This window comes from Ctenocephalides felis, unplaced genomic scaffold (assembly GCF_003426905.1).
Source record: "Ctenocephalides felis isolate EL2017-DRISC unplaced genomic scaffold, ASM342690v1 CF-g0.4_SCAFFOLD_03571, whole genome shotgun sequence".
In the NCBI taxonomy this organism is placed as follows: Eukaryota; Metazoa; Arthropoda; class Insecta; order Siphonaptera; family Pulicidae; genus Ctenocephalides; species Ctenocephalides felis.
The window spans coordinates 42,355,400-42,371,025 of NW_020539725.1; the positions used below are offsets into that span (position 1 = coordinate 42,355,400).

At 29.5% G+C, this 15,626-nt stretch overlaps 2 protein-coding genes across 3 annotated transcripts; both read left to right on the forward strand.

Moving 5' to 3' along the window:
• The first annotated feature begins 5,516 nt into the window (after positions 1-5,516).
• On the forward strand, positions 5,517-11,177 carry LOC113384692 (glycine N-methyltransferase-like). Of its 2 annotated transcripts, none has more exons than XM_026622440.1 (6): positions 5,517-5,659; positions 9,248-9,366; positions 9,514-9,641; positions 9,906-10,165; positions 10,675-10,756; positions 10,953-11,177. In XM_026622440.1, exons 1-6 carry the CDS (start codon positions 5,567-5,569, stop codon positions 11,135-11,137), a joined length of 867 nt encoding a protein of 288 aa, XP_026478225.1. In that variant the 5' UTR covers positions 5,517-5,566; the 3' UTR covers positions 11,138-11,177. The 2 variants fall into 2 exon arrangements, with proteins under 2 accessions (XP_026478225.1, XP_026478224.1); XM_026622439.1 differs by having other exon boundaries at positions 10,675-10,796; positions 10,972-11,174.
• Positions 11,178-13,350: 2,173 nt separating this feature from the next.
• Positions 13,351-15,168, forward strand: LOC113386077. The gene is made up of 3 exons (XM_026623885.1): positions 13,351-13,458; positions 13,528-13,637; positions 13,922-15,168. Exons 2-3 carry the CDS (start codon positions 13,529-13,531, stop codon positions 15,166-15,168), a joined length of 1,356 nt encoding a protein of 451 aa, XP_026479670.1. The 5' UTR covers positions 13,351-13,458; position 13,528.
• Positions 15,169-15,626: the final 458 nt, after the last annotated feature.

Genomic DNA, 15,626 nt, shown 5'->3' on the forward strand with positions numbered 1-15,626 from the left:
TTTTTTTTAACAAATTTCAATAAGATTTATCAAATTCGAGGGAGGAGGAGTTTCCATTCAAATGGTTGAAATTGAATATTTTTATTATAAGCGTAAACAAGTAAAGTTAGAATTTCATTTAAACAAGAATACGATCAAAACAAGTTATCAAAATTGTTTGACCTCTCTTATCAATAACTGGACCGCAAACAAAACACTAAGTTTTAATGATATTCGTTAGGAAAGATAATAGTTAACGTGATATAAGAAGTTATCTGTTCAATAATTATTTTCCATATTTGTTATAAAAAATGTACCTAGTAATAAGTGGTAATTTAATTGACGTGACGATGTGAGAATCTTTTTAATAAACTGATAGCAAATACGCCGAATAGTAAATGTAATGTATAAAAACTATAAGAGCAAATTTGTAGATCTTGAAGATGATAATCTATTTAGACTAATATTATCGAGATACTAATATTGCACTGTAGGTACCAGTAATACACTAACCGGCATTTTTTCGCAATTTTATAATGGAATGATTATAAAATTGATTTTTGTTTGATACAGAAAATTTCCTTCTGAGCTACTAGAAGTAGCGTTTCGAAAAATATATAAAATATACATTTATTAGAATAAATCAATAGCTCTGAACCCACGATCATTTTAACGCTACCAAAAACTGTATAGGCTCAGCTCAATATTTTTTTTGTTGAACAGAAACAGTTGGTCTATCTACATTTGATATATTTCATTAATAGAATTTCTTGTGTACCATGCCTGTACTGAAGATATATATTTTAATTGTATACAAGAACTCCGGGGAAGGGATATTTTAACTTGGAAATGTAATTTAATTATTTTTTTCGAATGAAAAAGTAGGAATATTGAGTAAAAAATAGGAATATCTACTTGTTGATACATGACAGTCCGAAGTATCAAATATGAAATTTTGATATCAAACTTGAAATTTTGTAGTCGCAAGGCGAAAGCTCTTACTACTGAGCCACGGAAAAAGCTAAGTTCTATATTAATTAAATTTGTAGAGGATAGATTTTACTGAGGTATTCATCTAATCATTCTGGAAAAAAAACTATAGTGATATTTTAAATATGCTGTATATTAGCATAAGGTTTATTATTTATAGTTAGTTAACGTGAATGACTACTAAATACTTTGGCAATTATTTATAATTTAACATAGATCATATATAGCGTTTGGTCCTAGTAAATTCGATAAGGAATTGTTGTTTTATCACTATCGATTTGCGATTTGTTCTGAGGTATATAGTCTGAGGTTTTCCATCCCTGATTATCGTTTATTACTAGATATAGTATATTATATTACTATAGCATGTATTAAAAATATTTATTTATTTATTTATTTATTTATTCATAAGCAAGCCGTATTTAAAATCATATCAACATATTTGGTAATGAAGTTACATATTATAACTTCAGATAGTTTACAGATTGCTTACAGATTCTTTAGTGGAAAATGCTATTAATTAAATTGTGATATAATTTAAATAAACATAAAAAAAATGTTTTGTTTTTATAACATTCTAGAGTGCTATACAATATTCTTATACCATAGGTAATAATACAATTATTATCAGGTTACCAAATTTATTTTTGCACCGAATCGATACCGTTGGAATATATAGATTTTATGATAAACATGTCTATTTAAATCATAATATATTTAAATTTGTTTAAAAAATTGTAACATTTGCTATAATTGCATTAACACCCAGCAAATTGTCTTTAAAAGGGTATATTATTTTAATTGGCAATAAAACTATGCAAATAAAAAAAAATGCTATAGTATACAGGGTATGTCAGAGCTTAACATCAAGGCGAAATGTTGTGGTAGTATAGATCGTAACTAACATGAAAAAAATTAGGAAAAAATCTTTCTATATAGTTTGAAAATTATAAGCGTTTAAGTGCAAACTAGAGCTTAGGTGAAACTGTGCCCATTTTTTCTGGTTATTTTGGTTGTTTTTCATTAATTTTGTTCATTTAAACTTAGATCCATAACCTTACATAACATTTCTAGGACCACAGTCAACAATAATGACACAGATACTACGAGTTTTGAAGAATTAAGACTTTTCGTTAAACTACAAATTTAACACTTTCAAAATTGGTCTACTTTGAGAAGCTCTCCTTAAAAAAAAATTACTAAAGTATTTTGGCAAAGTCTCATCAAATCATAAGTCGGCATTTAATCACTATTGTAAAATGGTGAAATCGTAAATAATTTCGTAATAAAAAAAATCGTGTAAAAAATAACATAATTTTTACTAGTACATTTTACTCACAATCAGTTCAAATGTTTATTGTGTTGTAAATATATCAAAGAATATAAGAAGTCTTTTTTTAACAAATTGGTCGTGTGATGGAAATACATATATTATCTATTATAATATATACTATAGAATCCCATAATCAAAACCAAAATAATATGACAATAACAATTGCTCCGGAGTAAACAAGATTATCTTACTATACCTACTAAACGAGCTTTGTTCTCGGTTTTAGTCGATGGTTCGATTCTACTTCTGGTCAGGCACTCCTCTGAAGTTTCTAAATGAGATACATGTTATGGCCGTGTAGCGGTTAACCTGTACTTTGATCAAGCTCTAAGAACCCCCTTGGGTGCCCCCATTAGAGCCACAAATATTCAAACTACAACCACAAATGACATAACTTTGAACACGCTGTAAATCAATAGTAGGTACAATTCCGATTCAAGTACTTCCAAGATTACAATATATAGAAATAATGTTTGTGATTGAAAGTAATTTTATTTTAATAATTCTTAACATGCACTTAAAATGTTACAAATTTGATGAAACAGAAATGTTAAAATTTGGATGTTGATCCAGCGAATCGAAATTTATGTGAGCATTGTCACCTAAAAGTTAGACAAAAGTCAAAAAGCTAGTTTTTGAAAGAAAAATATAAAAACCTGGATGATATGAAGTGAATTTTAAATTTAATAAAACTTACCTTTTATGTAATTAATAAAATTTCTTCTAATAATTTAATACAATATTCATCCAATGCAAAATATAAATTTTCTGAGTACATTTTTTACAAAGATTGCATCATATGTTCATATGTAATATGGATCTGGTAATTCGTCAGAAATTTTTATCGGGAGAGTTCGAATAACTATTAATTTATCTCTTGTAAAATTGCTTTTGTTAACTTGATTTATTTTTCATTTACTATTTTTTATTGTTTACACCTTTCCAGGGTAAAGGTTCGGTTTGCCTCTTTTGCACCATCCACATATGTAAAAAACCATCCACATGTGTCTTTGATAGAGCTTTAATAACAACAGCTATTGAATCTAGCTTAAAATTGCCATAATTACATAACGTAATTAACCTATACTTATAAATTATATTAGGTTTCGTAAACTAAAAAACAGTGCTCACAAGCGAATAAACTAATAACGAAAGAAAATTTTCAATAAATTTCTGTAAACTTATTTACAAACACCATTGAAACTGTTTTGTGCTTTTCTGTGAAATTTATTTAATTGCTTCAGATAATCATTAGAAAGAGTAAGTGTTTTGACAAGGCTTTACAACTATTTGTTCCACGACCTAGGTTGGTTTGTTTCACAAACCAGCTGTTTTTTTTCCCTAATTTTATTATTTTTTCCAAGATTTTAACTATATTTTGGAGAACCTTCATAAAGAAATAAAACACCTATAAGCGAAAATAGCGCTAAACGAAACAGCGTTAAGCGGGTCTTTTCTCATTGACAAACTGTTTAAAATAAAATATAAAAGTAATTTCAATAATTTTAAATATTTTCGAATAATTTCCGTTTCAATTTATAAAACGGATGTAATTCTATTCATTTCCCCTTTGAGCCAAAATATTTTTGATTTCTGCATTAATAATATTTTAAAGCTCTCATGGTTATATATCGCATGAAAATATTTTTGTTGCGTATTGATACGGAATGAAAAACATATTATTGATATAATGTAGATATTTTTAATTATTATTAATATATAGTTTTTTTAATTGCCCAGAAAAAAGTTTCTAAAATATGCGACTTGCTTATGTTATATTTTCTTAGCGATTGGCAGAAATATGTACTTCTCCTTACACGTTTTTTCCAAAACGGCTGCACCGATTTCAAAGATTTGAAAGTCATTCTAAGTAACTGATTGTCTATCTGCTGATTAGTGTCGCGTTTGCGCGATGATCCGCCAAGCCGTTTCTCTGTAAATACCAGAAAGTTGCAACATTTTTCTTCCACATTTTAGCCAAAATCCCGAACTGTGTTAAAAAATTCAGAACTATGCGAAAGGCATAAGTTTGCATCAAAGACCGGAGAGACCTTTTCTAGGTCGTTGTAAAAATTATTTTGTCTTTTTAACAATACTTGACATGACGATAGAGTTCATGATCTAAATAAAAATCATAAAATGTTAAAGACCTATCGTTCAAATGTTTCAATTCGATGTTTTGATATTGTGCTGAACTAAAAATTTTGAGAGCCCAACTTTCTGGCAAACTTGACCGTAACAGGGCGTTTCAATGGCAACGCTATTTTATGCTATTTTTCATATAAAATGGTAATAAAAACCGTCAAAATGCTATGTATTTGCTGTGCAGTCAGGTGTCTTAGGAATAAAATCTAGCCTATAAAACGGACTAACGTTAAAAAAAACAATCACAACTGCATCTTTTTGATGTGCATTTATAACACATATATGAAATAAAGTTTTATGTGAATCTAATCGCACAGCCATAATGTAGCATTTTGACAGTTTTTAGTACTATTTTATATGAAAAAAGGAGCGTAACATAACTTTGTCATAACAACCCTCTGTTTACCGGAGAATTAGCTCCTGAATTCGATTGACACAAATTTAGCATTGTATAGTACTTTATGCCAATTCTTTACTAGTTATGAAATATTTTATATAATTGCTCAAACTATACCGCATTGTGAAATTGAACATTTAAATATCACTCATTTACTATGCTTTATTTATGATAAATGAATTGTATGTAAACATGATGTAAATCAACACCCCAAAAAATTCCACATGACTCGGAATACAAAAATATGTAAAAAAATAATTAGTCTCATAAATAAAGGATGTTTATATATCAAACGTTCAGACTTCAGAATAAACATATGTGACTGTGTCTACTGATACATGTACATATTTTTATTCTCGTGTCAATGAGTATGCACATTATTATCCAATAAGTAAAGGTCAAAAAATATAAAATTGTCTGAAAATAAATCCGGATCATTTTTTTCTGCACATAACATCTCGCTAAATATTACTGATTGTCTCACGAATGTATTAATTCAAAAACAAGATTTCTTATCTATCAACGTCATCATACGACATCGACTGTAATAGAGCACCCAAAGTCAAAACTGTAGGTTAGTACTTCGCCGACGTTCTTAGGAAATTAATTAAAATTAAAGGTTGGTCGAGAAGTACTTTAAAAAAATCATTAATTATTGATCAATTTTATATTAAATATATTGGTTTGAATTTATTGTTCATATATAGAATATTATTAGAAATATGGGAGATTCTGAAAATGTGATTCACACGAAATCGCTCGGCGCAGCGGCTGAAGGTGTTCGTGATCAATATGCCGATGGAAAAGCCGCTAAGGTATTAATTTAATGCAAATTGCAATGAAAACCTAATCCTGCATAATTTACTTCCCGAAGGAAAAGTTAGTTTTTGCAAAAAACTTTGATTTGCTAATTTTAAATTTACTCGACATTTCCAGTCTTTATAGTTTCAAATTTAGAAAGAATATGTGTGTATGTATGTATGTGAGCCGATTTTTAACCCCTCGTCGACGTTTTCTCAACAACGGCTGGACCGATTTCAAAAATTTAAAAGCCATACGTTGTAATTGATAAGGACTATCGTTGGTCAGTTTTGCGCGATTACCCAAGCCATTTCTTTGTAAATGCATAAAAGTGTAAAAATTTCAAGTGTAAAGTTTTAGCCTACAATCTTGAACCAATTTTCAAAATTCAACACTGTTCGATAGATATTAGTTGGGAATCGCTTTGATTGTTGTTGTTAAGTTGTTGGTAAAGATCTTTCGGCCGTTTCTTCGTAGTTAAATGTTTCTTAGACTTGAATAACATACTAAAATATCAAAGACCTACAATAAGTGGTTAAATTATAAAAATTCATTCAAGTTTAAAATTTCGCCGCGTAGTTGAGCACTTCTAATCAGAATCTATGGCCAAGCATCTGTACGTTCTGTAGTGTTTCTTAGGTAGCTACTGATTACAGTTTACGTTTATACTCAACTTAAATATATTTCTGGAGGCCGAAATGGATGAAATGATATTGTGTAAATAAATTAATTTAGTTTATACTGTTTTTGATATTATAAGTATGTTTGAAGATATAAATGAAAGCGGAATCAACAGTTGCAAATTCTATCTAAATAGCTAATATTAATAGCTAATTCTTATTGATGAAGGGGGTTATTAACACGTATCGAAAATTTATGCAACTTGTTTTAAGACAAAATGCTTCTTACAATTAGTTAAATCTATTTTACAGTAATATCCACGGAAAAGAACACTTTTTCTAAATAAGTAAAAAATTTTGTGAAAATAAAGGCATTGGTGTATAAGAACATATTCTTTATACATATATACTTCATATAACTTTATTAACTTCCCGTAGGGTAAGTTATTGTAATGGGCCGAAAATCGAAATTGAAAAATTTTTACATCTCTCGACGTTTTGAAGTTTTCTGAACATTTTGGCATACCTCAGAAAAAATGGATGTGTGATCGAAAATAATTCAGATTTTATTTTTAATTTTGACTATAGTCCTAGTATACTTTGAACAAATAATTTCAACTTTGCAATTCAGTTTATATAATTCTTATGAATATTAGACAATGTTACAATATTTATAAAAATCTATATGAAAACATTTAATATTCCGTGATCATTTCGTTGCGGTACGGGGAGTTCCAGCAATTTGCCTTAAGACACGATGCCATACACCCCACTAGTTTTCATATGTTCATTTATATCATTTAGCATTAATTTTTATACATTTTCCAACGATAAACTAAAGTTTATACCGTGATTTTTATTCCTAAGCGAATTGAATTAATTTTACATAATTTGTGAATATAAAGTCGTGAGAACTCTCTGCGATATTACAAACAAATATTATCGAATGAAATGTAAATATAATTATCAACGCTTCAACTAAAAACAACTTTAATAAATATTATAGTGAGTTCACAATTTTAATATTCATACAAAGCACATAATGAACGTTTGATTATAAACTTTCAAATGTTGTTTTGCTCATAAAATCAGGTTCAGTAATTTTATGTTTTCTCAGAGTTTCAAATTGTTTTGAAGCGTTTGATACAAAAATTATAAATGTGTGTGTATGGAGGTTTGCATATTAAAGTAAATTTTGTCCTCATTGATTATGTTCATGTTTTCTCGGAAACTTCTGTACTGATTTCATAAATTTAAATAAATTTATTCATAAGGGGCGTGCATTAATCACGTGAGGTTTTTAGGGGCAAGGGGGATTTTACAAAACATCACCAGGAATCATCATCAGGAAAGGGTTTAGTATGATATTACGTGTATTTATTTTTTACCTGAGTTTTGTTTTAAAAAAATTAAAACATTTAAAAAACTTTTTTTTAAATTTTGATTTTTTTTTCGTAACTAAAAATACACGAAATTTAATGAATTAATTAAGAAAATTGGCCATGCAGAGTAATTTAGATAGAAAAACTCGAAGTTATATCCGGGAAGAGTAATATCCGGGCGAAGTTATATCCGGGCGGAGTCATATCTGGCTGGAACCATATCCGGACGGAGTTATATCCGGAGTTTTATCCGGGTAGAGTCATATTTGACTGGTGTTATATCAGGGCGAAGTTATATTCGGCCAAAGTTATATCCGGCCGGAGTCATATTCGGCAGTCGTTATATCCGGGCGGAGTCTAACAGGCCCGAGTTATATCCGCTATATAGACTACAAAAAACTAACTTAATGAAATTTATTATTAGTTTATTAGGAGGCGTCCATTATACACATGATGTTCTTAGGGGGAGGGGGTTTTTACAAAAAATTACGAAATATCATGTAGAGGAGAAAAGGGTTTAGTAAGTATTTTGCATATTTGTATTGTATTTTTGTGTTTTGGTATTTTTGTATTTCTTTCTTATCTGAATTTTTTTTAATAAAATTCACACATATTCAAAAAAAGAGGAGGGGGGGGGCGGTCCAAAAAACCTTAAAAATTCGATCACGTAATTATTAGAAGCTCCCTATAAGACGATTGTTATGAGATAATCATTGTGGCCCTGTCATAAAATAAATATAATAATAGTAATATAATAAAAGCAGCTGAACTTGCTAATTTAGCTAATTTCCATTTCCAGTAAAGATTGGTAAGGTTGCTGCTCATAATATAATAATTTTAATAAATTCGTTTTCTAGTAAAACTGATCAAGCCTTTTTTATGTTGATAACTTGGAAGACTATTCAAAGGCACGTCGATTGCTTACAGTTTGATAATGATTTTTCTCATTATGTTGATTATAATAACAAATGCCGTAAATTATAAATATATTCGATTTTACAACATTATTTTCATTTATAAGATTTTGTACTTCAAAATCATACTATAACTCTATATACTTTTTTATACTGTAGTTGTTACAATGCTGCTTTATTCAAGCATTAAATTTTATTATGGCGGATTGGCAAATACTATGTGATTGCTACTCTTGATAGATATATTGTCTTATTTTTTGTCCACTGTTGTAAACTGTTGATTCGAGATAATCCCACAGGAAAACTTTATAGAGATAGGACTAGGATTCCGCGATTTATGTCACCTTTACTTCGGATCAATTTTCCAGGAAAAATTTTATGAACAAAATTTTATGTGGCATAAATATGTTGGACGTCTTTTATGTTACCTCGTTCTGTAGAAACAATATTCTCTTATGTTAGCTGGCCACTGATTTATAATTCACTAGACGTTTTTAAAACTGTATTTAAGAAGAATATCTTTGTGACTGAGGTCTTAAATTGTCACCCAGTTATTGATAATGACTTCGTAGCTTAATCAATTTAGATTTCCAAATTTTAACATTCAAAACATGATCTTTCAGTAATTTAGTTAGCTAATAAAATATCAAAATATAACACAGGAATAACTTTTTTGTTGAATTTAGGTTTGGGAAATTTTCATCGGTGACAAACGCTCCAGAACTGATCACTACAGGAACTTTTTAGTTGGTCTACTTAGACAACGTGGCTGTAAAAAAATACTTGATGTAGCATGTGGAACGGGGTCAGTATTTTATGTTTACTGATCAGATATTATACTAACTTTTACAAATAAAACAATACCAATATAATCAAATATTTGATCTCATTTAAGACAATAATATAAAATGCCGCACAATTAGTTAATACTCACTATTTTTGTATTTAATAGGATAGATTCCGTGATGCTTTTGGAAGAAGGTTTTGATGTCACCTCTGTAGACGCTTCTGACAAAATGTTAAAATATGCGCTAAAATCAAGATGGGAACGCAGGAAAGAACGCGCCTTTGACAACTGGGGTGAGTCTTTGAATTACTATTTTGATGTACTAAGTAAGTACTATTTTGGTATACCAAGTGAAAGACCAGGACCAACAGACCTGGTCACTCGATGGCATTGATTAGAAGGTCACTTAATGGAGTGATTATTAGCAATGTTAGCCCATCTATTTAGATGTGCTTGGCTTTATACATAATAGAATCTGAACCAATTGTATTTTCATTATTGGTCAAGGTTATTTTATATTTACAAATACCATATAATTTTTATAATTATTCATTTAGTTATTGAAGAAGCAAATTGGTTGACACTATTCGATGACATTGCACCAATGTTGAAAAATGGTGGTTTTGATGCCGTAATTTGTTTGGGTAACTCCTTCGCTCACATGATGGACTCATATGGGGACCAACGTGAGCAAAAGCAAGCTTTGCGCAACTTCGAAAAATGCGTCAAACCTGGTGGTTTGCTCCTGATTGACCACAGGAACTACGATCACATCATCAGCAGTGGAAGTACACCATCGAAGTGCTTATATTACAACGTAAGTGTAGTAGAAGACATATAAATAAATTTTTGGTAAATTTGTAAAAAAAGCTACTATACTAAGCATCAATGGCTGTAACTTGATACAATCCCAACAATCATCAAATATTTTTTTGTTCTTAAAATATTTCAAACGAACAATGGTAATAATGGTATTCAATTTATCACAAGATTTGACTCAAACAATTTTTTTTTATTAATGAATTATGTGACTTTAAAGCTAATAATATTGGTTGTTTTGCATGTGAAAATGTTATTTTAGACTGGACATATAAAATGAGATATAAAAATTGCAATTATATTAAAGAAACTTAATTATATGATTGGTTCAAAATGTAAATTATATACTAAAAATTTATATTTATACGCAAACGTATTTTATCTACTCAGGCGAAAAAATATATACTTTTACTGTATTGTCTAAGATGTAATAAGAAACAAAATCCGTTATTTCGAATAGAATAAAATAAAAAATTTATTATCCGCATATGTGAATTTTATTTACAGAGTACTCACACAGCAGACATAAAAACATCAGTTTTACTTGTCGGCGGAGAACCTGCTTTGGTTTCATTAGATTATATGATCGATACTTCAGATGGAAAATCAGGCAATAAAAAAGATATAAGGTGAGATATGTATTTATATATACTGTTTTATTGGCCTTTTATTCTACGCTGGAATTTTGGTACTTAAAGTCGATATTGAATTGAATTCTTTGTTAATATTACGTACTCCAATATGGGGAAGGGCTTTTCAGGTTATTTTGTTACAAATTTAAGAAAAAGGTTTTTTTTATTCTAGTGAATTCAGGTTATCTTACTACCCTCATCGGTTATCGGTTTTCAAGCAAATGCTGAAAGAGATCTTCGGAAATGGTGCAACATATACCATCTATGGAGACTTTAAACCAATAGATGCCATTCAGAATCCAGCTTTTTATATTCACGTAGTAGAAAAGCATAAATGAAATAAATGTATATTTTAAATAATTAATATATTTGTTATTTTTAGTACATTATATTTTATTATAAACATCATAAGGATCATTATCATTTATAATATCAGTTTAATAAAAATATTTTTATATGCCTCAAGTTAAAAGCACATGTATTTGATCGGTTTTAATCAAATTGTGTGTGTCACGAGATTCTTAGACATAAGACATTTTATTATATTCATATGGGCAAAACATCTAACCAGAGAAGACGATTTTTTGAGGTGGCGAATTATAGTTTATTTCGATATTTGAAATATTTTATGCATTGATGAAGTAGTTGGTCTTTGTTTTTAGTTTCAAAAGATTTAAACTATTGGTGTATGACATCGTGCCGTAAGGCAAATTGCTGGAACATTTCGTACCGTTACGAAATGTTCGAGTTGCAATTATTTAACAAAGTTAAATTTATTCACTTAAGGTATATAAGTGAGCTTTAGAACTTTAACCAGAATTAAAGTTGAAATCTGAATTATTTTCGATATACAACAAAAAATATAAAAAAGTTGTTTCGTCAACACGAGCAGAAAGTTTTTTGAATCAATCAAATCGGATGCTTATTTCTCTCAAAAACTTCCATTTTCTGTACATTTAACTCTGTATCTTCGAAATGGCTGAATGGCCTACCTTTTCCAAAAACTCGATTACTATTTTCTGCACTCTTTGCTCCGTATCTCCAAAACGGTTGGACCTGCCTTTGCCAAAAACTAAACAGCACATCTCCCTATCAATAGAAGTCGAATGTTTTTTGAACCATTCAAATCGGTTGATCTGTGGGCCGGAAAACGTGGACGAAAAAATGTGAACACACAAAACACACACACACTCACATCCATTTTTTCTGATTATGAGGTATGCCAAAATGTTCAGAAACCTTCAAAACGTGGAGAAATGCAAAAATTATCACTTTCGATTTTCGGCCCATTACTATAACTATTTACGGAAAGTTAAAAAAGAGGGGTGGTTTAATTTCAGCACTAGCCACAATTTAGCATAGTAATATTTTGGTTATTTTGATCGAACAAAAGATATATTTGTTGAACCAAAAACAATTTAAATATAAAAACCGTTATATATGCTTTATGTGCTAAAATGAAGGATTAAAATTCTTAACTCGCCGAAGGAAATTCAATACTGAATCGAATAAGACCAAATTTCGAAACAGTGTATGTGTTTGTGTATGTCCGATTTTTGTTTTTTTGTCGACATTTTCTCAAAAAACGGCTGGACCCATTTTAGAAAATTATAGATCATTCGATGTAACTGGATAAGGATTAATGTTGATCAATTTTGCGCGTCAATCGGCCAAACCGTTTCTTTATAATTAGCAGAAAAGTGCAATTTTTCACCCAAGTATAAGTAAACAATCTTGTACCTATTTCAAAAATTTTTTGAGAATCGTAGTGATTAGTGAAGATCTGCCGAGTCGACGTTTTTTGCAATTCAATTTTGAAAATTTTCTTTGATGATTCTGAAAAAACCTTGTAAGATGTGATAAATTTCGTAGTTTGAAACAACATACTAAAATATTATACCCATACGATAAATGAATTAATAGGAAAATGGTTGAATAGGAAAAAATCACCAAAGTATGGACGATTAAGCGATTCTAATCAAAATCTATGTTGGAATGAGTTGAAGTCAAAATATAAAGAAATTTCATTTTTAGAATCCGATGGTGTCAAATAGATTATTTTAATTCATGCGAATAAGTATGTTTGAAAGATGTCATTCGGAAATTGCATTGATTAGTTGATAGTAAAAGTGAAAATTTTATTCACTTTTATATAAATAGCTGCATTTCAATTTTCATTGACTAAGTTGATTATGTATATGTATCGGCATGACAATTTACCTTAAGGCAAAATGCTACGTACAACTAGTTGAGGATTATTGAATTATTTCATTTCAGATACATTTGAATCGAATTGCGCGCGCATCATGTCTTCTCTCCATTTTCCTGTCTATGTTGGCAGCGCTGCCAAGGGACATGACTTTGACAGTTTGCACTAGTTGACAGATCGTACCTGTGGCAGGTGGCAAGGCAAGGTGTAATGCGTTTGTTTTCCATATGTATGTCAAAATCGTGATCATGCAGCTATAGTTGAAATGAGTTTACGCACGGCAATTATTTTATGAAAGGCCTTGACTAATTTTTTTTTATCAACTCTAACAACACGCTTTACAAGCGTAAGTAACTCAATCGACTTCTTACAAATATAATAATGGTTGTTGATACAATTTTGTAACCGAATATCAAATGTCATCTGATAAATATTGTTAAAATTTGTGAAGTAAATATTTTATTATTCTTTTGTTAATATGTGATACTCGTTTGATATGCATTACTACTTTTTTTACAGAATGATGGCTAATATTCCACCTTTACTATCTTCAAGTCCGCCCCCACTTGATATCTCAGATGAACCAGAAGATTTTATTGATGAAATTATACCAAGCTTTGATTATGATGGTTAGTACTTGTTTTATATTGACATTTAACTACTGAACTTAAAATTATTGTTTTTGAAAAGTAATTAAATGCTTTTTGTCCATCCATTTCTAAAGAATATCGACCTTGGTTTTTTATGCATTTGTCAAATACCATTGCTGCAATACTTTTTATTGCAAGTTATTGCAAATTATAAAACGTTTATTAAAAATACAAATTGAACCACAACTGAAAATAATTGCTATTTGAATCTTCATATTATTTTTATTAAATAAAAGTTTTATAAACTTTTTTTTTTATTACAGCTGTACCTGAACAAACATACAACGGTGAAGATCTTGATTGTACGATAAATTTTCACAACTCTCATACTCTAAAATTACCAAACATCGAAGAAAATGTAATCAACAATTTTAATTCTCCTTGTGATTTCAATGTCCCATCGGAAATAATAACAGAGGCAGTACAATTGGATAAAACAAATAATAAAATAGATTATGATGAAATACCAAATGAAAATATTGTTTTAAAAAGTTTAGAAGACAAAAATTTATCAAATAATTTATTGAACAACTGTACAAATACTACTTTTAATGACGTTTGTGATAATGATAAGGATTTTGAACATTTGGATACCCCACAAGAAATTGTGCATGATAACTTACAGTGTCTGAAAAATGAAGAATCTTACGAAAATGATATAAAATTTGACCGGTTAACTATAAATAATCCTTCTTCAGAAACTACTAATTCTGATGATGATAGTGAAAAATTTGAAGAAATTACTGATAATGCATTTATGATTCCTGAAGTTAAAAGCTGTACAGAGCCAGATGTATATAGTACTGCTTTGAATGATGCACAAGAAGATTATCAAAATGCAGATTGTATACAAAATAACTCTGATGGGTTTGATGATTTTGATGATTTTGTATGTGCGGAACCTAAGTCATTAGTTGTTCAATCAACAGATATAACTAAAAAGGATGATGATTCGTTTAGTGAATTTAGTGGCGGGGAAAAGTTTTGTTCTGGTTCACCTGAACAGAAAACAAATTATGACTTACCAGTAGATACATCTGTGAATCAGACCATAAATGATGTAGATGAAGCCCAGAATATAAATTTAGAAAATTATCACATTTCAAATATTCCAATTTCAGAATATGATAATAAATCAGATGTTGATGAAGACGATTTTGTATTTCAAGATTTTCAATCCACAAATCAAACAAATCAAAATCCAGAAACAGATCCTAATTCTGAAATAAATGATGAGCCTGTCAGTAAAGCAAAACACAAAGATGAAAGTTTTGATGACGATTTCGAATTTCAAGATTTTCAATCTACAAATCAATCAGAACCAGAAGCAGGTTCTAATTCTGGAATAAATGATGAGCCTGTTAGTAAAGCAAAACATAAAGATGAAAGTTTTGATGATGATTTTGGAGACTTCAATAGTTTTGCAACAGATAGTGTGCCTATCAATTATCACTCTAACAATGCGAGCGTGAAAGAAGTTACTCCTATTGATGATACCACTCAATATTAGATACTTTCAATGAAAATATGGCTTTATATAAAAATAAAGATTTTGATACACTGTACAATAAAATTTTATCTGTAATTGAAATGGCATTTCCTGCTGTTGCTGAAGAAGCACCTGTTCAGGATCACGTAATTAAGGACGATGACATTTGTGTTATGGATGAATTAAAAAATGTTGATATAACGGATATAAATAAATTTCAATGGAAAAATTCTCAAACATTTGAACAAACTTTAACAGCGCTGAATATAGATTCAAGAAATATTGTAAGTATATATGCAGAAATAAATTATGTAGAATAGAAATCATTTTATTTGATGGTCAGTATTTTTAATATCATGTATTTATATTTTTTTCAGATGTATGGCAATCGGTTTAATAGTGAATTGCCCCGATTTGCGTCAAATTTAGCATACAACTCACAGGAACCATTAAAGCCAAAACCAGTAACAAGTGCTTTA

Coding starts and splice junctions, on each gene's coding strand:
- LOC113384692 (XM_026622439.1), top strand. CDS start 5,567: ATGGGAGATTCTGAAAATGTGATTCACACGAAATCGCTCGGCGCAGCG. Junction 9,367..9,513: donor GATGTAGCATGTGGAACGGG/GTCAGTATTTTA, acceptor TGTATTTAATAG/GATAGATTCCGTGATGCTTT. Junction 10,797..10,971: donor GGCAATAAAAAAGATATAAG/GTGAGATATGTA, acceptor TTTTTATTCTAG/TGAATTCAGGTTATCTTACT.
- LOC113386077 (XM_026623885.1), top strand. CDS start 13,529: ATGATGGCTAATATTCCACCTTTACTATCTTCAAGTCCGCCCCCACTT. Junction 13,638..13,921: donor ACCAAGCTTTGATTATGATG/GTTAGTACTTGT, acceptor TTTTTATTACAG/CTGTACCTGAACAAACATAC.